The sequence below is a fragment of the Falco naumanni genome, chromosome 6, assembly GCF_017639655.2.
Source record: "Falco naumanni isolate bFalNau1 chromosome 6, bFalNau1.pat, whole genome shotgun sequence".
In the NCBI taxonomy this organism is placed as follows: domain Eukaryota; kingdom Metazoa; phylum Chordata; class Aves; order Falconiformes; family Falconidae; genus Falco; species Falco naumanni.
The window spans coordinates 51,443,567-51,468,076 of NC_054059.1; the positions used below are offsets into that span (position 1 = coordinate 51,443,567).

Here is a 24,510-nt window from a genome sequence, read left to right on the forward strand (position 1 = left end):
CTCCGGCACGCGGCGCCCGCGTCTGTGGGAAAAGGTGGATGTCGGATCTAGCCCGCAGGAGAGGGGCCGGCCCCGGGGGGGCGCCCACGCGGGGCCGGTGGCCTCGAAGCCGGCGGGGCCGGGCACCTGCGGCGCCGGAGGGGCGGCCCTCGCCCTGCCCGGGCAGCGCCCCCGGAGCGCCCGGCCCCACGCGTGTCCGCGGCCGCTGCGCGGCGGCGACACGCGCGGGCGGGGCGCGAGGGAGCCCGGCGACGCCCGCACGCGGAGCCGACCGGGGGGGCGCGGGGCGCTGCTCCCCGCCGCGCCGCCCCGCTTTGTTCCGGTCCCGCGAGGGACCCGCGGACGCACGTGCGTCCCCAGCAGGGCGCCCCCCGCCGCCCGGCCCCTTCCCGCGGGCCGCGCTGCGCCTGTGCCCCGTGCCCGTCCGCGCGCGTCCCTGTGCGCGCGCGCTGGGTGTCGGGTTTTTTTTTTTTTCCTCCTTCCCCCCCTCCCCCCCCCCCCCCCCCCGCGTGCTCCAGGTTTTAGTTCTGGTTGCCTGTAAGGGTTTTGCTCCTCCCTTCTGAAATCCTATATTAGCCGTGGCCAAAGCCGTGTAAGAAACACAGCTCATTGTTGGCAAGTGCCGATGAGCCGCGCCGAGGAGTGAGGACCGGCTCCGGGGCTGCGGCAGCCACCACAGCGCCGTCACGTAAGCGCCGAGAGAGCCGGGGAAGCCCTCTCTATGCTGGGTGACTTTTGCTGACTTGATTTCACCACCGCCTTTGAAGCAAAAGAAGAAAGAAGCCGGGAGGTGAGTGGGGCGGTTCTCGTTGCTGGTGCCGGGTGTCCCTTTTGTGTGCAACAGGAAAAATGTGACTGTTTAAACACGCGAGGAAAGGTCTTTCTCAGCTGCCTGGCTTTACCTCCTTCTCTGGGCATTACTGCGCTTTTACCGACATAATTAGGACTCGATTCCAAAAGTTGCTGTCAGCGGCTAGGTGGGACTTGCCAGTTCTTTGCTTGTTCCCCGCAAGTTAGCGGGAGCGCCGTGGAAACCCGCTGCCTTCCCTGGCGGAGCCGGGGGGCTCGGGCGCCTTCGGAGCGTGCGGGGCGGAGGCGGCCGTTGCCGTATGCAACACTTCCCGCCGGTGGGTATGCACGAGTTGGAGCGGGAAGGCGTGCTGCTCGCCGGAGTAGCGGAGGGGACCGGGATTTTCGTACCGCAGGCGCCCCATTTATTTTCCCCTTTGTACTCCACGTTGGAGCCGCGGTAGGAGATTTTCTTTTTTTTTTCTTTTTTTTTTTTTTCTTTTTTTCCCTTCTCCCTGCTCCCGAGAAGGAGGACGGCGAGACCAGCGAAGCAATTTCTCCCAGGGCCAGGCAGATGCAGCCGGGCCGGGAGAGGGCGGCTAGATGTCCGAGGGTGTATTTTTTTTTCCTTAATGTATTCACACGCTAACTTTCCAGGTGGGCAATGGCAGACCACATGATGGCCATGAACCACGGACGATTCCCCGACGGATCCGGCGGGCTTCACCACCACCCTGCACATCGGATGGGCATGGGGCAGTTTCCCACTCCCCATCACCACCACCAGCAGCAGCAGCCGCCGCAGCAGCACGCCTTCAGCGCCCTGATGGGCGACCATATACATTACGGAGCTGGGAATATGAACGCGAGCAGCGGGGTGAGGCACGCCATGGGGCCGGGGAGCGTGAGCGGAGGGCACCCGGCCGGCAGCATGCCGCCCCCCGCCCGCTTCAGCGGCTCCCAGTTCATGCCCCCCCCCGTCGCCAGCCCGGGAGGGCAGCTGAGCGCCAGCATGCAGCTCCAGAAGCTGAACAACCAGTACTTCAGCCACCACCCCTACCCCCACAGCCACTACATGCCGGACTTGCACCCCGGCAGCCACCAGCTGAACGGCAGCAGCCAGCAGCATTTCAGGGACTGCAACCCCAAGCACAGCGGCAGCGGCGGCAGCGGCTTGCCGCCCGCCGTCCCCCACGTCCCCGCGGCAATGCTGCCGCCCAATGTCATAGACACTGACTTCATCGACGAGGAGGTCCTCATGTCCTTAGTCATCGAAATGGGGCTGGATCGCATCAAGGAGCTTCCCGAGCTGTGGTTGGGACAGAACGAGTTTGACTTCATGACAGACTTCGTTTGCAAACAGCAGCCCAGCAGGGTGAGCTGCTGATTCATTTAAAACAAACAAAGGACTTTCTATCGGTGCGAATGAAAACATTCCCCTAGACACGGTGTCTCACTTTTCAGGGCTTGAAAAGGTGAGAATCTGGAAAGCAGAGTCAACTATGCGCTTGTATAAATTCTTTTTTTTTTTTTTTTCTTTCTTAAATCGCTGCCACTTTTTTTGTAGCTTTGACATTCACGTCCCCTCCCATAGTAATAATTTCTAGCGAACTCTGCCTTTTTATTTTGGTCGCCCCCCTCCCCTCCTCGCTCGTTTAATTTCCTCGCAGTAACGTGCCCATAATTCCCACAGTGCTGAATTTAGATATTAATCTTGGCAAACTGCTTGATCTTGTGGATTTTGTAAACGATGATTTCCAATGACTTGGAACTGCATTCAAATTCTGAGTGAAGAGGGAAAAAAATTTGCATTAGTTGGTTGCATGAACTTTGAAGGGCAGATACTACTGCACAAATGCTGCCATCTTGCTTAATTTTTAACTATGCATTGCAGTGCAGACTAATGATTTTTTTTTTTTTTTCCAATATGCTAAACTGGAAGCTTAACAGATGTGGGCCAAACCTTTCCAGATCAGGAAAAGTAATACTGTTACTTAAAAAAAGTCTGCTACCCATTCCCCCTCCCCCATATGTACAGACAATAATATGGTGTGGATGGAATGTTGACTAGTGGCAAACATTTCACAGGTTTTTTGTTTTTTTTTTTTTAATTTTGTTTCTGTCTTCAGCGTTTTGACACTGTGCTAATATAGTTTATTCAGTACATGAAAAGATACTACTGTGTTGAAAGCTTTTCAGGAAATTTTGACAGTATTTTTGTACAAAACATTTTTTTGAGAAAATATTGTTAATTTATTCTATTTTAATTTGCCAATGTCAATAAAAAGTTAAGAAATGCTTTAGTTTTTCTAGAAGTCATTTACCAGTATTTTTCTTCAAAACTCTTCCCCACTGCCCCTGGTAAGTAGAACATCTTATCTGTACAACAGTGTTGGTGTGCAAAAAGACATTCCAAAATAGAAAGTACACTACGCCCATATATATGTCATGGTGAACTCGGTAGGTGAGCGGGATTTGAACATACTTACAGCATAAAGCCTCATACGTAACATTGTAATATGCCTGTCAGTGTGGTTTTATGAAAAATAAAGTTGCCAAGGCGCAACTTTTTTGTGACTTGCCAACATACTTGCTTTAAATGTAGTTGTCCAGAGTTATGATGCATAAAGTATTTATTATATTTATCTATTAAACTTGTAATTTTATAAATCTGCTTTCATTTATATAGTAGACTTTTTTTCTTTTGTATGTTTATTATCTCACCTGGAAGAGCTATGTAAGATGGCCAAGCGCTTAACACCCAAGTATTTGTAACTTGGGAAGGGAGGGTGGTGGGTCTCGTTCTGTCCATCTCGCCTCGCAGGGTTAACACAGGAGACTGCTGCATCAGCCCAGATCTTTCATCACACCAGAACCGATTGTGGTTTATATCCAGTGACTTGGGAGAAGGGGCATATAGCCTTAAAATATTCCACCGTGGGACATGTCTAACCCCTCTCTCCCAGAAATTGCCACCAACTAAAGCCGAGACAAATTCATACAGGTCTGCTTTAAATATTGGGGAGAAAAATGCCCATTATTACCAGGTAGTCAACAGCTTGCTCCTTTAGTGCCAACTGTTGCAGCCTTCTGCCCCACTTGGCCTTTGGCAAAGCTCCCGCACGAGTTACTACTCCAGTGACGACTGTGGGATCAGGAGCCTAATAATACATGTAATCCTGTTTAGCCATGCTTCCCAAGTTCGATACAGGAGCAATACCACCGTGCTTGCTTTTTGCTTACTTTTTCAGCCACATCTTCTGAAAAACAGCATAGTGGATGTAGTTAAATTTTAATCCTAGGCACATAAACAGGGAAGGAATCGCCACACAATGGGAGTGTAAATAGCGGTGTTTTGAATCAAGCTGGCAAATTAAACTGATTACTATTGCTAAAATTGTCCCAGCTGGTGAGAAAAGTGATACTTGGCCTTCTTTGCCTTACAACATGAAGCAGCTGATATGTTTTATGAATGTAAAAAAAAAAAAAAAAGATTAAAAAAGATTGTATTAAAGTATTGGCAAAAGTAGAAAGAAGGAAGTGTACACTTTGGGGAAAACTTGACAACAAAACACTCTCTGCAGGCGGTAACAGCCCATTCTTGGACAACTCTCAGCACCCAAGAATTCAAAAAAACCAGCCTTCTGGTTTCAGCCAGTGATCGCTAATGTTTTCTGACAGTAAATTTAACATCAAATGGCAATGAATCATAACTTATCAACTCACCAATAACATGAAAGAGTGTTTTGAAGAATACAGCTGTAGTTTTAAAAGCCATTGCCCAACTTGCCACCATATAAATCCCTTTTCCATTTCAAGGCTGTTTGATCTCCACACATTGCATTGGCCTCTTCTGCTGGAGTTTGGGAGGGTGATTTTTTCTGATTCTAATCAACTTCTTATAAAACAGACTATCAAATTATATGTATACCAAATCACATAGATGTTTAAAGCCTCCACGCTCTCCTAAAAGGGACTGCTCTCGCTTTAACGATAAGCACTTTTGCTTCATAAAGTTGGTTAAACAACAGATTCTTCACAGTTGAGACATCACTGCTTGAGTGTGTCAACATTAAATCCTATATAAGCTTTTCCAAGAATAGGCAGTTTCACGGGCATGCTGGTAAAGCCTATTTGCATACAACTCCTTGTAAAACTCCTGAGAGCTGCTGCCTCTGAACAGCAGCAGCTACTGAAAGCGCTGGCTTTGGGCAAGGCAGCGCCAAGGAGTTTTACCATTTCTTAAAAGCAGGCCCCAGGGAAATCTGCAAAACAATCACACTGCCTACCTTCTCCCTTAATTCCTAATGAAGAGTCAGGTCCCGGTGGATGGCACAACCACCTAGTTTCTTATTCACGGCATCATCCACCAAGCGATACCGGGGCCTGACGCCCATCTTCCCGACATGAGCCCCGTGACACCGCTCCCATCAGCTCCCGTGGCTGGAGCAGTCACAGGCCTCCAAGTGGGCCCTCTCCAGCTCCGCACCGCTTAGAAATATGCCAAAGTAATTCATTATTTGAACCCAGCGATCAGTGAAAAATGCACAGTGACCCAGTTTTCCAGCTACTGCCAGAGCCTCACAGAGGACGTTGCCGTCTTGCTCCCGTTTGGTTGCGTTCAGTACAGGAGACCTGACCTCTGCACTGGGGCTGGTTCAAGGGCGTCCCACAGGGACAGGGCCCCGCTCCCGCCAGCCACGGCCAGGAACAGATCAGCGCCAAGCCGCCCCGCCACGCATGGCACGCTCGCCGGAAAATTAGGTGCCGATTAACGCAATCCGCTGCCTTATTTCCCGGGAATAAGGAATTCACGGGTGGGCGCTGGGGCGGGCGGCCGCAGCGGGGCGGCTCTCCCCCGCCGCCCGGGCTCCGCCGCTGCAGGCCGGGGCCGGGGCGCTGCGGGGGGCCCGGCCCGGCGCGGCTGCCGCAGCCACCTGCGCGGGGCGGCCGGCGGCGCCACGGCGCCCCCATGTGGGCGGCCGCCCTCCCTGCCACCGCCCTCCCGCGGGCGCCGCCGCCGGGCTCCGCGCAGCCGCCGCCGGGTGCGGGGAACGCGGGGGGGGCCGGCAGCCGCTCCCCCGGGCCGGGGAGCTTCGTCCGCGCTGCGGCGCTGGGCTGTGCGGGGGGAGGGACCCGCACCGAGGCGTGCGGGAGGGAGAGGAAGGGCACGGCCTGCAGCGAGGGCAGCCGGTGCGGCGCCGGTGCCCGTCAGAGCCCTGCCCGCGGCGCGGGGGGCAGCGGTGCCCGCAGGCGGCACGGCGCGGCACGGCGGCCCGAGGGCGTGCGAGGCCTCCCCGAGTGTCTCGGCCTGGGCTTGGAGCACAAGCAAACAAACCTTGTGAAAACATGCCTGTTGCTCTCAGGTTTTATTAAAAAAAAAAAAAAAAGTTACATAAACGAGGATTATCCCCTGCTTATCTTGTCTTGCTAGGGGGATTGGAAAATTCCAACATCTGGATTTGCAGAGTTCCTTTCATTTGTTTTGTTTGTTTCTTTTTTTACTTTCTCTCTCTCCGCCCCCTCCCCCCCCCCCCCCCCCCCCCCCCCCCCCGGAGGTGTTTTCCACACTCGGCTGGATGCGAAGCGCCGATGGCTGGTGTTTGGCCGAGGGCTATGGCGAGTGTCTGTGGAGCCACACAGCGATACGTCTTTAGGGCACAGGGAACTTCTGCAATCAACGTCTTGCTTATAGGAGCCATCCTGTCCCTCCTGCCCCTGCTCCCTCCCAGCTGTGTGCCACAGAAAGGCTTAATTCGCGAGCTGGTACCCAAGGGACTGACACCCTCTCGTGTCAGAAACCTCAGCAAAATTGGTGTGAGTTTGGGCATGGAGGGGAGAGAAATGACGTCAGAAAAAGCAGTCCTTGTCCCTGACCGTACAGCCATCCTTTCTGAGGCCTTCATTTCCTCCAAAGTACTCGCTGTAGGGCTATCGCAGACAGGAATAAGAAATGCCAATGTTAGGGATCTGGGCTGCACACACCGACCTTAACCTGCTCTATTTCCATATCATCACTCATAGGGGTAGTAGCGTGAACAAGGACTAAGTAACATTGACGTGAGCTGTTTAAATGATAAGGCAAAGTATTTTTTAAATACCCAGGCAAACATATTTGTCAGATAACATTGCATGTGCAATAAAACTAAGATGAGGAATCAAAGGAATTCGGAACCTAAGGCAGCAGCATTTTCTCAGGGTTTCATGTATTCTAAGTGCATCATTTTGTCAGTACAGAGGAGGTGTTTTACATAGTTTCTGAAAATATATTTACACATTTCAATATGGTGCCACTATTGTGCTCACTCACAAGATAAAGCTGAGTCTCAATAACTGCAAGAATAATAAGATACATCAAATGACTGAACAGATGAACTGCTGTTATGGTAGGTTCTCTGTTATTCTCTTTGCCTGACTTTAGAAAGAAATTTGCAACACCAGGTTTTTAATAGAGATGGATCAGGTATTGCAGTCCCTCTCCATCTGCTGTGCCCTTCCTCTTAAAAAATTACAGAGGGGCAATTTGATCACAGGCCTGAAACAGATTTTGAAAGACATATTTGCCATATTAAAAATAAGCAAAAGATTTTCCAGCTTATCAGGCTTTGTAAAATGCTGACCACATTTCTCACCTTTTTCTTTCACCAGGCCATTTTGTTATGTCTGTCTATTGGCGTGTTCATTTGGCAATGTATTCTCTATTTTATCATCAATAAAGTAAAACAGAAGAAGTTTTTGGAATTCTCAAGCTCCTAAAACCATGGCTGAAGTTAATAGTGTGAGTACACAGCATTTCTTAAGTTCAAAAGAAAATATTTAGCAGATGCTCATCTCAGTAAGATGCTGAAGGTGCATCTACATATGTTCAGTTTTGATCAAGAGCCTCCTAACAATTGCACTGTGAGCAGAGAGTTGCAGCCTGCTTTGCCAACACCAGTGCACTGGAGGATGAAGTTTCTGAAAGTGTATGAAATTCCATCTCCGCTGCTATTCAAAAAGAAGTAACAGAGAATGTCAGGTATCACTCTCTCTTTCTCTGCTGGGATAAGTATTTAAAGGCTTGTTACTAAAAATCTTTTCTGTTTTCTTCTAAATAATTTGGTATTTACAATTATATTGTAATATAATAATTAATATGTAATATAATAAGTATGACAAATAATTGATATTGTATCTGCCTACAAACCTGGTGCAGTCATATGTTCTCCATCAACTTTGTATGAAGTATGTATTTGAAGGCAGGAGTGGATTCCTGGGATTTTCCAGTGACAGGAAATGACACCAAGCCCCTGTGCACATCTGCTTTGTATGGAAGCTAAATAGTTACATTTTAGGTTGCTCATAGGATTTTAAGGGTTGTATAGTTACGTTTTGGGTTGCTTATCAGCAGGCTGCACTAAGGCTAGTGTGTGATCTGACAAGGAGATAAAGGGCAAGGTTCAAAATAAGCATGGAGATAAATATAAAGCCCTTCAAGTAGCAGACAGAAAAAAATCAGTTATGATCATCACAGAAAAAGTTTTAGGGGATAGGTCTGAAAACCAGTCAGCTCTAACCCACAAGCTAAAACAGGTGCCTGTCGGTGGAGTGATGGGGACAGCTTGGTTTTGCTTGTCATGTTTGACAGGGCACCATGTTGTACACAGAAGTAGAGAATCTGAGAAAGCGTGAGGTGGTTAACTTTCTTCACAGACCATTATTTACAACATAAATCTGAATTTGCTCTGGTGGATGTTAGTAAGCAAAGCTGCCGTCGGACAGAGCCGATGAAGCCTGCAGTCCCGTGTGCCAGCTGCTCTGCTCTTGGGAACAGACACAGGATCCATGTCCTTGCTCCTGGAAGATGAGTAGGGAGCAGTCCCATTCCCAATCAGCCACCACACTGGAAACCGTTGCAGCCAAAACATGCACTTCAAGCCTGTGCTCACTGCTGCTTCTAAAACCCACCTTCTCTCTTTTTTAAATCCCCTGTGATCCCATATCTCAGCCTCGTCCGGTGGGATTCTCTTTCAAGGGCCAGGAAACACAACCGACCCCATGCTTTCTGGTGTCCTCACTTGCGCTGAATCAGGGCAAGGAGAAGTTACCGAAAGCGTTCGAGGCGGCAGTGTGTTTGTGTCGGGATGCGTGGTCAGCCGTTGCGGTGGGTTGCTGCAGCCGTGCCCTAGGATGGTAGGGGAGGGCGACAGCTGGTCTGTCACAAGTCACCTTGTGTGTGACTTTGCCCTATAAGGACAAGAGCAACCTCTGACGGGTGTCTCACCCCATCCCCAGCTTCACAGAGAGGGCCCTGCTGCCGGGCAGCTTTCTGTCCCGTCCTGGGGCTGCTTTTTCTCTCCCTTAGCTCTCGCTCCTCATCTGTGCCAGGAGAGATGAGCTCCTCCTGCCTGACCTTCTAATCAAACGCTTTACATGAAAGACAGCAACGCACAGATAATCACACAGCTTTTCGAAAGGAGTTGGTTAAATTGTTGATGCTTAATTGGAGGTGCTTAGTTTCAATTCACAGTTTATGTATTGGAGCAGAGCAGGAGTAATTTGACGTGACAGCTAAACCCAGGCTGGCGGCGTGGCTGCAGAAAAGCTGCAGCACTCGGGGCTCGTCCACTAGGTGTAGCTGAAGCCCTGCCTTTCTTATCGACTACATTCTTCAAAAGAACAGCCCTTTGATTTGATTTATCGTATACGTTTTAACTGAATGAATGTAGTCGGAGTGAACAGTGATGGATGCTTATGGAGTAGAGCCTTTACCTAATGCAAGAATTACATCTCGGCAATTCCACAGTGCCATCACAAGCATCAGGTTAGTAGGCACAGGGACTCTACTCTGGTTCTGCTAGTCCAGACATTCTAGTCTGGGATACTTTTTGACACGGTTCATTTTCCACGTAAATATCGCAAGCAATGAAGTCCTCTATTAAAGGACTGTGGTTTTTTCCCCCAGGCTCTGTTTTAAGGGCTGTTTTTAAAAGAGGAGGTTGGCTCCACAGAAACCAGTGAAGCAGAGCACTTCTAAATTCCAAAGCTGAACTCTCTGTTAATCTTTTGACCTAAGGAAGAGAGGGAGAATACTTTGCTGCTTTGCCTCACCTTCAGAGCTCTCTAGCTCTTTCTGTACATAACAGCTTTGATCTGAATGGTATCTTCATAACTTTGAAGTTAAGGCAAAACAAGAAAAGACTGGTATGAAAGCCAAGTTCAGGAGGTCCTTTCTCCATTTTGTTATGTTTTGGTTGGTTGGTGGTTTGTTTTTTTGGTTTTCTGGGTATTTTTATGGTTAGCTTTCAGAAGGCAGTGATCTTGATTTATGAATTGTGAAGATTAACAGGAATTAAGATTATTATTCACCTGTGATTTTCCCAGATAAGCTTCACCATGAAAATCTAGATCAGTGATACTCTAGGTCTAGTTCTGACCTAGGTAACTGCTTGGCCAGTAGTGTCCAAGTCAAAAATCAAGGCCTGACTGATAGCTTACCCAGTATAGTCATACCCTTGGGATCCTTTTTGGAATACAGGTAGTACTTTATACCAAAACTGTATTGCATATTCTAAGTCTAATGCAGTTATTTCAGTTTCCCCTAAGTCACTCCACCAGCGTCAGTGGGTCTAAAAGTGCTCTGAACAGATTCTTCATTTTTGGAGGACTATATATTTCTTGGCCAGGGTGCACCATAATGGAGTAGATCAGTTTCAGGTCTTGCAAATCCTTCTTGAGAGTCTGGAGTGGTGTTGCTCGAGTCCCTGCTTAGCCAAGTTCAAACACTGCATGAGCACAGCATGTAGGTGCAGACATGAACTGTTCTCTGTAACTCCAAGACCTTGTTTTACGATGATAATTTCAGATTGGATTAAGTCAGGATTCACAATCACTGTGATGACCAAGAGCCCATCTGAAGTCCTTATTAATTCAAAAATAATATCACATATTTGAGTATGTTCCTGAAGTGACATTTGGGTCTGGAATGGATTAGAGTATTTTCTGATCTGTATTTTCCTCTGATATTACCTTATTGTTTTTTATTACTGTTAAAATCACTCTAATAATGATTTAGTGGGACCTTCTATTTCTTTTTTTCCGCAGCATAAGGTGATACAACTTGGAAATGTCTTCTTTCTTAGTTTTGGGGGGGGGGGGGGGGGGGGTATCACCCTGGTAGTAGGTGGCCTCTAACTATGGAAAAGGAAAGGAAGTAGATGCAAATCTGATTGACTAACATTTTCCTTCTTCCAAACTGCTTTTGGTCAGTGGCTTTTGCCATCCTCTTTCATTGTGAGGAAATTGCATGTTACTTTTTAAGGAAGCTTAAGTATACGCGAGTTTCGCTGTCATGTGTCATGTCTTAGGGGTATAGGCACTTCTATTTTTCTGGTTGTTCTGCTAAAACAGTGACAAAATAGACATATATAGTACTTAATATCCCAACCAATTGAGGTTGCCAGTAAAGCATCCATTGTTATCGGGGGACTTTCATACTTTCCTTTAGAAAGGGAAGTTGCCAGCTTACACCTGCTTGTGCCAGCAGTTACCAGGTTCATGATTCCACAGTGTTTGTTACCTGAGATGGATGATCCTGCTGAAATGCTGCATTTCTCTCTTCTTCCACATTTGATGAAGGATACATGGAAAAATTGATGACCTGTGGGTATCCTTGGGAAGGAACAGGATGACAGAACAGGACTTTGAAATTGATAAGGCTTTACAAGGACTCAGCTAGTCAACATTAGTTGGTGACATAAAAGAGAAGCCAGAGCAACCCAGACTTAAGGAACCGTAACTTCTCTTTGTTTGCTCTTGTCTGGCACATAGGAGGTTTCAGGGGGACTTACTGCCCTCCAGTAGCTTTTCCTTTCTGTGACTATCAAGTGAGAAAGAATAGGACTAAAGGCAGATCTTCCCCCCCTCCCCCCGCCATTTTCTGGCTGATGAAACAGTCCACAATCTTACGAATAGTGACTATCCTTCCTGCCTGCTCTGCTGGCTGACCTCCTAGTGAGAAAGGACTACGGCACAGAATCTAACACTAAAGCCTGGAGGTACAACCAGAGAGCAGGAGCCCGCTGTGCCAGGAGAGTACACGCATGCAACAGAAAGGTGTCTCTGGGGGACTTACCCACTGGCTGTCTTATAAGACAGGAAAGGCAGGTGGGAGACCAGGTGATGAGGAAAAAAACAAACTGAGAAAAAGTAATATTTATTAGTCATTAGAACAACAATATGACAGCCCTGGGATTGTATTTGCATTGTTCTGTGTGGGCTGTGGTACTCACAACTCCTAAAAAGGCTCAGTGATCTCACAGATGTCTCATGAATGTAATGAAATTCAGAATTTTGATTTTCCATGGTCATGTGAAGTACAATTCCATTGTATAGGGAAGATTATATTGGCTAAAATTTTGGCACTCCAGTCCTATGATTACCTAACTTAGCCCTCCTTTGTGCAAAGCAGTGTGGTTTTTAGACCATCTTTATTCAAGGTGACTAGACAGGTCCTATGAATTTCACAATGAATGCAAACACTTTGCAGAAAGCAAAGGCACATAAAGCACATAAAGACACTGAACATTTTTGTGAGGTGGACCTCCCCTTCGCTCTAAGCATGCAGCTCCGGCCCTCATATATAAAGCAAGCACAGCGCAATTAAAGTAGGAAAGAACTGAGCACATCTTGTTCCCATCTGCATGACCTTGGGCAAGTCATTATTTATTGTGTATTAACATGTAATGCTTTGTGTCTCAGTTTACCCTTTCAAATAATGAGTACAATGTGCTTGTTGCAGTTCATTGCTGCTTGATGTTGAACTTGCTTAATAGATTATATTAGCTCCTTGCATGCAAGCTACCATACAACTGCAAATCACTGCACAGAACTTTGTTCCTACATCTTTAATTCTAAAACTTTGATTTAAATATTTTAACCCCAGATAACCATGATTTGTAGTAAAATACATTCTGGGCTCAGAAAAGAGCTAAGAGCCAAAAAAAGTCTAAATTAATAAGGTAAAGAGTAACAACTGATGTGTTGTTACAATGCTTGCAATGCTATAGAAACACAGACAGTATTACAGATTGGCTGATGATGATTTCAGAGTATTCGAGTGAACTAGAATTGTTCTCTGTGATTCCAAGGGTGGTGCTAAGTGGTTGATTTTCCCCTGGTTTAGCAATTCCCCATACTCCAACTAGTTTGGGGAGTCTCTAAATTATATAACCACTCTGAGGGTCTTGAAAATAGAGGAAAAACACTCTTTAAATTTGTTGTTGTAGTAGTGGTAGCAGACTTTTGGAGACACATCTCAAGATATCTAAAACCAAACATTATGCATATATCTGTCTGTATACTCCTATTCAAGTCCAGGATGTAAACCAGAGACCAGTTTGCCTTTCACAATAAATATGACTTGCATAGGTATTTTATGTATGCAAAATGAAGATTTGCTATATTCTAACAAACTGGTGACATTGGTGCCACCTCTCATATTTGTCTTTCAGCTTGGTAAAATATGAAAGTCACTCTCATCTGATCTTTTCTTTATTCATCCTTTTATCCCTTTTTTTTTTATTTTCTGTTTTACTCATTTGATCCCCCAAATGTTGTTATGTTTAATAAGATGACTCTATCTAGACAGCTAGAAAACCCTTATAAAAAGATTCAATTAACACTGTTTCACAGTTTCTATCTGTTAATGCCAATATACCTTTTGCATCCTTGTGCCTTTCCCAGGTAGTGATTCTCCTTCCATGCATGTTTTAAAATAGGTCAGTGGTGTTTACATCAGCAGCAGTTTCAGACATGTAGCACTACTACATTTAGTAGTGCTGCCAGCTCTGCAGATCACTGCATGGTTCCTTCTGAACGAACAGTTCACCAGCCACCCTGTCATTATCCTATAAAACAAGATGCTCATCAGGATTTATTTCACCACCACTGTCTCTGTTATTTTCCCCCTTCTTTCTGCAGGTTTTTATCTTTCACCACAAACGTTCCCCTCATTTCCAAGCATTGTTTAAGCGTTATCTCAATCTGTGTCATTCCCATTGTGTCAGTCCCTATTCTTCCCTCCTGTAGTCTTAAGACAGGTAAGTCATAACCTCAGTGTTGCTCAGCTCCCTGTGCCCCTCAGCTTACTTATAATTGTCAGCAGAATTTGGACCTTGTCCTTTCCAGAGAAAGATCTTTGCCTCCAATTACGAGATGCTTTACCGCCCATGTACAGCCCGTACAGCTGAGAGAGCTAGCCTTCAATTTCTAATTGGCTTTATTCTCCGTGCTGCTCACCAGCAGGTGCTGCTGGGGAAATCAATGGCAGTTCCACACACAGAGCAGCTGCAGGACCCAGCCTCTAATGAGTCTTTTCCATTTCTAATTTTTACAAGCCAGTTCTAGCAGCCATCTGAAAAAAAATAATGTTGCATATTGATAATGAAACGGATGCAAATGAACATTACTGGCAAATGGAAGGGGATAGAAAAGGGAGGGAAAGGCAAAAAGCTACCTTATACAAAGCAAATCAGTTTATATTATCTTACAGGAATAGATAATTTTTTCTCTGAAACTCACCCTTGGCCAATGTACCATTGCCGTTTAAAAGACTTCCAAATTACACTTGATGTGTGATTTACAGCATGATCACGTCTGAACTGGGCCCAGAGATTTCCCCTGGCACGTTCACAAAATGTCCAGGGCTGACGGCTGACTTGGCCCAACTCTGTTTCCACAGTCTGTTGACAGAAGATCATTTCTAGCTAGAGGAGCATCATTTTAAAATTAAATTATATTAAAAATAGACCATTTCAGGATTCAGTACCTTTTTGAAGTTTCATGCTAGATTTTATGTTAACTTATAAGGGTGTAAATCAGCAGTGACTTCACTGCAGTACCAGAACAAGTGGAAACAGCTAATACTGCTCTTTTTCTTCCCAATAAATTACCTGTATTTATTAGAGAAGAGTTGTTTCCAAACTGCAGAGATGCATTCAGGTGAGACTGCATGCCTTACCTGAGGGATTCCTTTACCTTATGTGTGATTTTTCAAGTGAAGCTATTCTCCACTTTGCCAAATTCTTCAAATAGCACATAGCATAATGTATTTATGGAGAGTCTATCTCTTGGGCAAGCTGAAGCGGTGGAAATTGCCTGGAGAAAATTGAAACCCTGATAATTGATTTTGCTTGCTCTTAAAGTTTCAAAAGACTTGAATCTTTCCAAGAATAAATCAAAAACTGTTCAGTAGTGAACCGTGGGGAATTCCTCCAGATTCTTAGTTTCCTTGCTGAAATTCAGAAATTATATTCTTACTGATGTAGATCAAGAATTAAATTATTTGCTTAAAATAGTTAAGTCTGTTGCCTAATGGGATTTTCTATGTCAGTTAATTTGGCTGCATTATTAACTGCCATCGGTAGCCAGACTCTTTGAGCTGTAGAAGAAAGAACGCTGGCAAACCTTAGGTATATGACAAACCCTTCAGGCCATAAAATCTTATTAGAAGGCAAATCATAACCTCCCAGCCCTTTTGAGATTGATTTGGAGCTAGGAACTCTGTAGAAAATTGATGCAGTGTGGAGCACCTGCTTTGTATATGCAAATAAATGCAAATATGTTATTATTTCCCTCTTTTTTTTTTTAACTGACACAGTACTAAGCAAGAGAGAAATGATTCCCAACAGGTCACATTGCATTGGGAGCTCGTAGGACTCTCCCAACACGGGTCCAGTTGTAGCTGCCCACAGCAGGGAAACGGTGCCAGACTCAGCAAGCTTCTGACTTCTAGACCACTGCTCACACATCACCATGCTTCTGTGTCTTGTGACCTTTACGAAGGCTCTTTCTAAATTGTAATTATCACATTTTACATTATCGGCATTTCTAAATTCTTCATGCACACTATACTTTCATTGTATAGCTTACATGCCTGCTTGTTACTTTATATGATCATGTTATAAGTATATCATATAATTATGTAATGGCATAACTATATTACGGTACATATGTAAACAGAATGGATCAATTTTATTTCCAATATAATCGACTGAAATAGTAGTATTACAGGAACTGGTTCTGCCCAGGTAGAATATAATTTGAAAGACTTGTATCTTTCCAAAAAGACATGAAAAACTGTTCAGCAGGAAAGCTGTGAAGAGCTCCTCCAAGTTCTTAGTGGGGGCTCTGTGCTAGAATCCAAAAGTTATGCTCTCACTGATACGGATCTGGCACTGAAGTGGCAGGCCATGGCATCCACCGCAGTCTGCGTCCCCGTGTACTGTGGGACTAGGAATGCTTGTCTCTAGATTTTCTTGTGCAGGCAGGGCCTCACGGAGCAGAGCAGCTACAATTTGCACAGGGGTGCTGATGGCCCTTTTCTGGTCAGTGCAAAGGGCAGGAGAACCTCCTCAGCCTCTTTACCAGTCAAGAGACTGGCCTGCAGGCCACATCAGGCTATATGGCTTCCAGGGGATATTAGCGCTTCTGCAGAAGTTAAGCTTTCATTTAGGTGGAATAAGAATTAAGGCTTGCCATTGCTTGTGGTGAAAAAGAAACCCTCAGAACTTTTTAAAGTGCTTTTAACCAGCACAGTATTACCTTCAGACAGTCTGTGTTTTTTAATGCCTTTGAGGGTTTGAGAGAGACTCTAAATTTGAACTGTCACTCTCTCACCTAAAACCTTCCCACCCCACACAAAATCCCCAAAAGTAACAGTTTCAATGCCAGTGACGGTAGCACCTGAGAGGGGAGAAAGCATCAACAGGCGAGAGCTGAATGTTGCATGGAATACAGGAAAATGGCTGGGGAAAGAAAGGAAAAAACACATCAGAAAAACATAAGAAGAAACCCCAAATCCTTCAGTAACATTGACTTAATGAATGATCTTGTCCTTCCACTTGGTAAGGCTGAATGCATTGAATATCATATAGAGCAAATGATAAATACAGGTAGAAATTTACTTAATTTACTTTCCCACTCCTGCCCCGGGAAGCCCATGTCTTCAGTAGATCTATGCTGCTGCTGCTGCTGCTGTTTAATACAGCAACAGGCAATTTCTGTGTGACTTTACCAATGACCTCAGTGGAAACACCACTGCACAACAAAGAGAGTGTAGAGGTATGCAATCCTGCTCACAGCTGGACACAACTGAAAAATAAATTCAGACATGCTACAGCAAATTCTCAAGGAATGGTCTAGCTTTAATATGAGTAAGGTACATTTATCCTCTTTCTTATGGATTAGAGAAAGCTTTTCTTTCTCTTCCCCCGAACAGGGACATGAAATACCCAAAGCATTGCAAAAGCAGAAACTTCAGAAGCAGTGCAGGTTTCACAGAGAGCATTTTTAGCCAGCTCTCTCCTCAGCTCACCAGATGCAACCATCCCAGCATGCAGAATCCAAAAGCCAGTCCTCATGAGCTGTCTTCAGCATGTAAATTACCTGCATGGCAGTTTCAACGCATTCCTCTAAACCTCTCAGTCTGAATTTCCCTTTCCAGTCTTGAGGTGGTTGTTTCAATTCACAGGCGAAAATCCAGTAGATCCCTTTTAATCTTCTGGAGCTACACACACATACTCCACACATGCTCAGGATCAGTGATTTTATCTGCCCTTTTCTGTTCCCTGACCCTGCGAAAGACTGTTTTCTTTACTTGCATATTTAGGAACAACTCAGAACATGTCGCTTTGGATTTCTTGTAGCTAGTTTTTATAATGATGACCTCAACTAATTTCCTGTTACCGATAAGCTCTGATGTCTCAAGGTCATGACCAAGTTCCCACCGCCCAGTGAATCTCTGCATGTCATTTGAACTGTGATGAGGGTCTGTGTGCATGCTGTCAGGCTGCTGCAAAAATGAGCAAACATGTAATAGCTTTAACCCCAGTGAAAGACACCGAAGCTGAACACATCCTGCCTTGTGTCTGCCAAGGATTGAGGATATGCCGGAGTAACTCCCTGCAGCTCGGCTGTTGCTTAGCTCCTTGGTAGCTCAGTTGAGCGTTTTGATCTCAGAAACCCTGAAGCTGATTTTATTTCAAAAGAAAGATGAACAGGGGATGGAACAGGAGAATTCTCCAGTCAAAACAGGAGAAGCACAAGGAGCCCCCCCACACACACTTTTATCTTTACTGGTATTCCACTCACTTACACTGCCCTGTCATAAACAAACCTAAAGCTTTATCTTCTCTCAAAACACATCCAGCCGGTTTCCAACCCCCTCCAAAGGATTTGCAGCAGAAGCCCCTGACCTTGCAAGCTTCCTTTCATTATCCTTAAATCTGTGACTTCCTTAGGAATGCTACTGAGCCACCACCAGTGTCTGAAGAAGATTTGAAGAACTGATTTTTCCTCAAGCCACAATACCCACATGTCCCCAGATGATATGAGCTGCCTCTTCCAAGCAGATAAATAAGACTAATGAAAAACCAGCCCAAGTATGTTCTTTCCACCTCACAGACACTGTCTCTACAAATATAGCAGGACCTTTAGAACTCTCCAGTGAAAGTCTGAGGTGCTGCTAACAGGTGGACTATTTCTGAGCCAGTGCTTCTTGATACTAAGCTGCCCAGTATTGTTTTCTTTTATATCCCTTGTAAATCTGGTGCAAAACATTTCTGGTTCCTCTAATGCCATGCAACAACAGTTCGGTTTGAAAGATTACTCCAAATAATTGTAGCATGCGTGTGTTTTTCCTCCTGTTGTTGTTCTGAGCCTTATTATTTTTCACTGGAGCCAATGTTCCATTTCTCTTCTCTTCCATAGCCCTGGCTGCCACTTCCAGTACCAGCCTATCGCTTCTCAGTTGTTTGCATATTTGTGCATTAAACTGACCTACATCTCTCTCTAGGGAGTGGGCAGCAGATGGTCCTCAGGCCATCTGGCACCTCAAGATGCTGCCTGAGTGGCTTGTGGGTCACAGAAGTGGGAGATGCTGGCTGATGGATAAACAGCGTGCAGCTGAGCTCCCTGGGGAGCGCTCTGCTTGCTTTTATAAAAAACTTTGGGCCAATGTGAGCCGGCACAATAACGTGCAGAAAGTAGGTTAGACAGGTTACCTTGGCAATGGGGACATATGTTTGGGAGCTACTGAGATCAGGGGGACAGCTAAACCAGCCATCTCCATTCGCATCGCTGCTCCACTGGGAGGAGCTGGTCAGTTCACCGGAGGGGCACCAGGCTGGCTGGGGCTGGAGTATTTGCTCCTTCAGGAGAGCCTGGGGGAAGTGGGATGTTTGGCCTGGAGAAGAGACAGCTTTGGGGGCCCCTAATACAGCTCCAGAGTACCTACAAGGAGGTTATTGAGGAGACAGAGACAGGCTTTTCGTAGGGGTGTAAGGTGGGAGGCCAAGAGGCAATGGCCACAAGCTGAAACAAGAGAAATTCAGGCTAGGTATGAGAAGAAATTTTTTTGCCACAAGGACAGTCAGGCAGGAGAATAGACCTCCCAGAGAGTTCATGCAGTCTCCATCCTTGGAGATTTTTAAGACTAATATAAAGCCTTGAGAGACCTGGTCTGAAATCACAACTGAGCTTGCTTCGAGCAAGAGGTAGAACTGAAGACTTCCTGTGGTCCCTTCAAGCCAGTGAGTCTATGGTTAAGAATCAGTCTGGTTTTTAACAAATCCTGCCCAAATCCCAGGTTGCAAAGGGCAGTCGCAGCTGGGAGTTCACATTATGGAAAGCCATCCCAGCCTTTCTGGTACAGACAAAAATTAGACCAAGATTGAGCAATCCATAATCAATACAGACCAATTTCACCCAGCACAATGTGTCCAATCATTGAAGGATTAAGACTTAGTTCTGAAGGGTAGCAGCTGCGTATGAATCCTTCCTTTATTTTGTCTTTCTGAGGGCCCGAGTCTCTAATCCCTTGCGCTCTCTCCGTCAGAGCAGGGAATAGCCAACGTAGCTGCTCAGGCTGCCAGCTCGCAGGCAGCCTCCCTGCTCGCCTATCACAGCCGGTCCCCTGCAAGGCACGCATTCGGTCTCCCGGTGTCTGCTCCTGCTGTGTCATTCTGTCCTTCCCCCCTCACTTGGTCTTCCCATCCCTCTTCCCTCAGTGGCAGGATTACAGTACCAGTGTCCTGTTGCTGGCATGCCCTTGCCTAAGCTTTCTGCCTGACTTTATTTCTCTGCTCAGCTCTTCTCTTTACTCCGGTAAGTCTCATGAATAGCTTCCTTCCTGTCACTGCTCGGTGGCATGGCGCAAGGGCTTTAATCTAAGTACTTCCCTTCGGGACTGTCAGCCCGAATAGACCAATTTTTCTAGGAAAAGCCTCAAAAGCCTGGGCACCGTCTGACGTGAGGAAAACAGGTGAGTATCTAAGGCTGTTGGTGAAAGTAAGAAATGCTTCTCTAAAGAGTGATCAAAAAAATTTGAGCTGACTTTGGTGGACCTTGCCTTTCCGTGAGGCCAGGGGCCATGGCTGGTTTGCTGCGACAGTAAGCGATCAGGACTCGGGTGCCGCATGAGAGGTGAGGCAGGGGACTTCGGAAAGTCTCCGAGTCTGGTTCTTTCCATACCTATATGGAAACCTGCCATGAAACCTCCAAATTTTTGTTCAGTTTTGTAGTAGAAAATTGTGCATAAATCATAAAGTTATTCAAATATAGCATGTAGTCGATAAAGCTGATTTTACCACCGCTTTGTGAAGTAATACATAAGACAGTGTCTAGGCTATGAGAAGGCACTTCTGTTTTTCTGGAGGGTAATTGGAGCTACGGTAGCACAGGCCATTCCAGAGTTTGATGTCTGCTGCTTTGAGGTGTTACTGTAGTTCAGTCTGGTGTTATAAAATACAGATTTTATCAGCATATGCTGGCTGGTGTAAGTGTATGGAATTCTTTGTTTTAGAGAATTGTGTATGTGTATGTGAATTTTGAGCGTAAAGCGCTAAATACCATTACCCATTTTAGAAGTGCTTAAAATAACTCCTGGCTGCAGAGCAGGTGCCATGTGTCCTTCTGCTGGATACATGGGGAGGCAAGAGCTAAATATAGACCAATTTGTAAGCCCTCTGGAAGTTCAAACTGCAAGAAGGGAAGGAGGAAGCAAATCCCATGAGAAGGAAGGGGAAGCACACTGTTTAGAAAAGGTAAACAAAACCCTGCAACAGCATGCAAGAGGGTCTGCAAGAGAAGCTAAGAAGACGTTTGTTTTGTGCTTTGTTCATGCCAGGATGGTGCCTGAGCAGCGGTGTCTGCCCCAGCAGTGTAAGAGGTGGGCTGGCGCAGCCAATGCGGGGGACAGTTTCCCCAGCAGCAGAGGGACGGCTATTGCAGCTGTGCTACATTAGGCACTGGCTCTTGCTAACTGACCTTTTACTTTGGAAGTACTGGCTGATATCAAAGCACAGTGAGGGTAAATTGTGCTGTAAATGTGAAGTGTTAAGGGATACAGTCAGAGGCAAACAAACTGAGCACGTGACCAGACACATTAGCAGCACACCTTTTTCTGTTGCCTCTGAGTGCAGCTGTGGCTGTGCTGTGTGCTCAGCCCAGTTTTGTGCCTTTGGAGCCAGCCACAGACTGCTGCTGCCACAAGCACCGGTCTCCTTGTGGGACAGCAGGTATGGTCACGAGTCCTCCTACGGAAAGGCATCAGCCTGGGACGAGTGTCTGTCACCTCCCACCTGAGGAGCTCCACTGCTGTCCTGGGTTATCCCAAGTTTTTAACAGAGGGAGGAGAATGGAGAAGAGCCTCTCCCACAGTGGGGAGGCAGTAGCACCCTCTGGCTCTTGGGGCTGTTTCCCACTGGAGGAGAGGAGGACCAGGACGGCTATCTGTAGGCAGCAACCACAAGTGTCTGGGATCAAGCTTCCATGCAAAACACCAGGGCCATGAAAGATACTGATCTCAGGGCTGTGAAATAGGTCCAGGATTTGGGAGTGCAGGAGGAAAAGAGTGAACAAGATGCAATGCTGAGACTCAGTCAGATAACTGGTCAGTCCTTCCCCTTGCATCAAACAGGATAAGGCCATGTTGGAAATTCATGTGCCTGGAGGCAACAGTAATAGTAGTAGGAGTCATAAAACTCAAGAGGTGGATAGTCTAAAATTGAGGAAGCCTAAAATTCCTTGAGAAACCAAGGAATTCCTCCTCTGAGCTCAGTCACCTAATTTTTAGGCATCACTGTGTCTGAGATAGTATATATTATAAACTCTTTGGGTCTTGCTGAGATCGGCACCAAAAGTTTTTTATGGCCTGATAAGAATTCCCGATGTAAATCAAGGTTAAACAGGCTGGAGTGGGAGGAGGACCGGGGCCAACTGCAGCAAAACCTCAAAGGCTGTAAGTGAGCTGCTCTCAGCAGATGAGAGCTGCCCTGTCTCCCTAAATATAAACTCCGTGATGCTGTGGAAGATGTTACGCAAAACAAGGCAGAGAATTCTTAACAGGCGTTGCGTTTGTGCTTGAAAGTAGCTGTCAGACCTCTGGTTTAGCCTGAAGAAGAGTGGAATAAAACATTAAAATATTTATTTGTGTGTGTAAATACAATCCTCAGTATGACCCGGCAGGTGGGTGCTGTTGGGTTTAAGGTTCATCTCTGGGCATTTCTGTGTTCCTGCTTGTTCACCGTTCCAGCCTGGTGGCCTGAATCTCAGCAGATGTGAATCGCCATGGTTTCAGATTATAACTAATCCCCTTCTACCCAGGAATGTATATTAGGGAAGATTTCCTGCGAGGCCAGCTTGTGTCCTTGATTCTAAACGTCCAGTTTCTCTTCAATTCACCCATGGTATTCCCTTATTACTGAGAAACCCCATGCATAAATTGATCACCTCTGTTGATGTAAAGCCTACTGTGTTTGCAGGTATGCTTTGTGATTCACGTAGGAGGAAATCCTGAGCCAGATGGTGCTGCTCCATGAGCAATGCAGTTGGGAGGCAGCTGAGGGAGAGAGTCAGGGTATAGAGAGAAATGCATCAGCTTGTGCCTTCTTACAAGGAGGAGGAGACAGACAGAAGAGAAATTCATATTTGGAGATGGAGCATTTAGCGATCCTGTCCTCTTTCCATGATAAACACATGACAAAAGTAGCTGGTTTAAACTGGGGATATACTTTGTGAGACTTTTGTTCTGTCTAGGCAAGAGCTGGTGATCCTGGGTTTTCTAGCTGATTGATCACCAATTAGCTCTAATTAATGAATAGAACTGTAAACACTAGTCTGAACATGTCAGAGATAAACACTTATTTTGTGGAGATTCTAGCTTAGCATTTACAATAATCTTAATGACCTTGAATTAATTGGCAGTCAATTAACTTTAGTTAAAACAAGATCACAAACTGTAACCTAACAGTCATGCTATCTGGAATTATTTACCTAAATTGTGCATGTAGGGTCTAATGTTTCAACGTAAATTAAACTCAATATGACATCAAATCAAATGGATATAATTCTGCATTCACTTTGCAGTGATATAATGGCCATGCCACAAGCAGGAAGGAAAGAATGGGATGCATCCCTCTGACAGGGTCAGAGAGACCAGGTCCAGCTGCCTTCCCAAGCCGTTCCTGCTGGCAAGTTGTACCTGTGGGAGGATTGCAGCAGCACGGATTTATAGCTAGTAGTCCTCAAGCACATCCTGAGCCCCACTCAAAGCTTCCAATTATTTGCTTGAGAGATGATAAACAATAATATTTGACTGTCTTATCTGTAAGCCCAGTCAAATAGGCTGACAATCAAATCTTGAAAAACATTGCCTTAGTGATGGCCATCACTGCACTTCCAAACATCACTTTGACTGGGGAGAGTTTAATAGCAAACACTGAGTCACATATTACAGTAAATTACATCTCTCTTATCATATACTGCCTTTGGCCAACTTAGTTTATGATTTTGAAAGCTGTAGGGACTTAGACACCATAGAAGGTATATGTTATGGCCAACTGAACAGGGAACAAAATGCTTCCCGGTTAGCTCCATGTTTTCCTTTGAAAAAGTTGTCTTTTAAAACATAAGAAAGCAACTATCTCAGATGCTGGAACAGAACCAAGAAAGCAGTCATCTTCCTCTCTTCATTCCCCATTTACACCATTGTTAATCATATCATTAAAAGGAGGAACAAAAATCAGCCTGAAAAAGAGACAAAAAGGACTCATGGCTATAAAGAGTACAGAGTCTGTAGTCATGCAGAAGCAGGGGCTAGTTGCAGGGCAAGACCCAGCTGCACACCCCGCACCTCTGCACCACCTCATGAGGGCAAGGCAGAGGTGACAGCAGCTCTGCTGGCACTCGGAGAAGGAAGGAGCCCTCTCTACACTGAGTTTTCCAGCCGCATGCGGTCATAGATGCGGTTTTTGCTGGCCCACACCTTGCAGGATCTGGGAGCAGGTGCCCGGGATGCTCTTGATGATCATCATCACCAGGTCCTGGGTAAGCCAGAGCAGCCTCTGGAGGAACACAGACGCGTCAGGGGCTCTGCATTTGCCTGGCTGAGTACAGCCGCTCAAAGACATGCAGAAACAAAAGCTTCCCTTTGCAAACAGAGAGCAAATTAGCTGAAATTCACCACAGTAAATGCTATGGACTATCAACCTATGTTACGCCTGGTCGGTTTTACTTCACTGTGATTTATTCCGTGTTTTGTACTGTGTCAAACAAGCTGTCAGCAGCATGCAACAGGTACAAGAGAAGAGTGGGTTAGAGCTGTTTATCTTATTCTTTGCTGTTACTGTGACAGCACCAAGCCAGGCCTCTTGTAGATAAAGCACCACACTGGGCTCTGCAAGA

At 45.9% G+C, this 24,510-nt stretch overlaps 1 protein-coding gene across 1 annotated transcript; it reads left to right on the plus strand.

Moving 5' to 3' along the window:
- Nucleotides 1-534: 534 nt before the first annotated feature.
- CITED2 (Cbp/p300 interacting transactivator with Glu/Asp rich carboxy-terminal domain 2) lies at nt 535-3,459 on the plus strand. Its single transcript, XM_040599209.1, has 2 exons — nt 535-790; nt 1,447-3,459. The coding sequence occupies exon 2, from the start codon at nt 1,454-1,456 to the stop codon at nt 2,174-2,176; it is 723 nt and encodes a 240-aa protein (XP_040455143.1). The 5' UTR covers nt 535-790; nt 1,447-1,453; the 3' UTR covers nt 2,177-3,459.
- Nucleotides 3,460-24,510: the final 21,051 nt, after the last annotated feature.

What these genes read in the sequence shown, in the direction of transcription:
- CITED2 (XM_040599209.1), top strand. Translation starts at nt 1,454, where the DNA reads ATGGCAGACCACATGATGGCCATGAACCACGGACGATTCCCCGACGGA.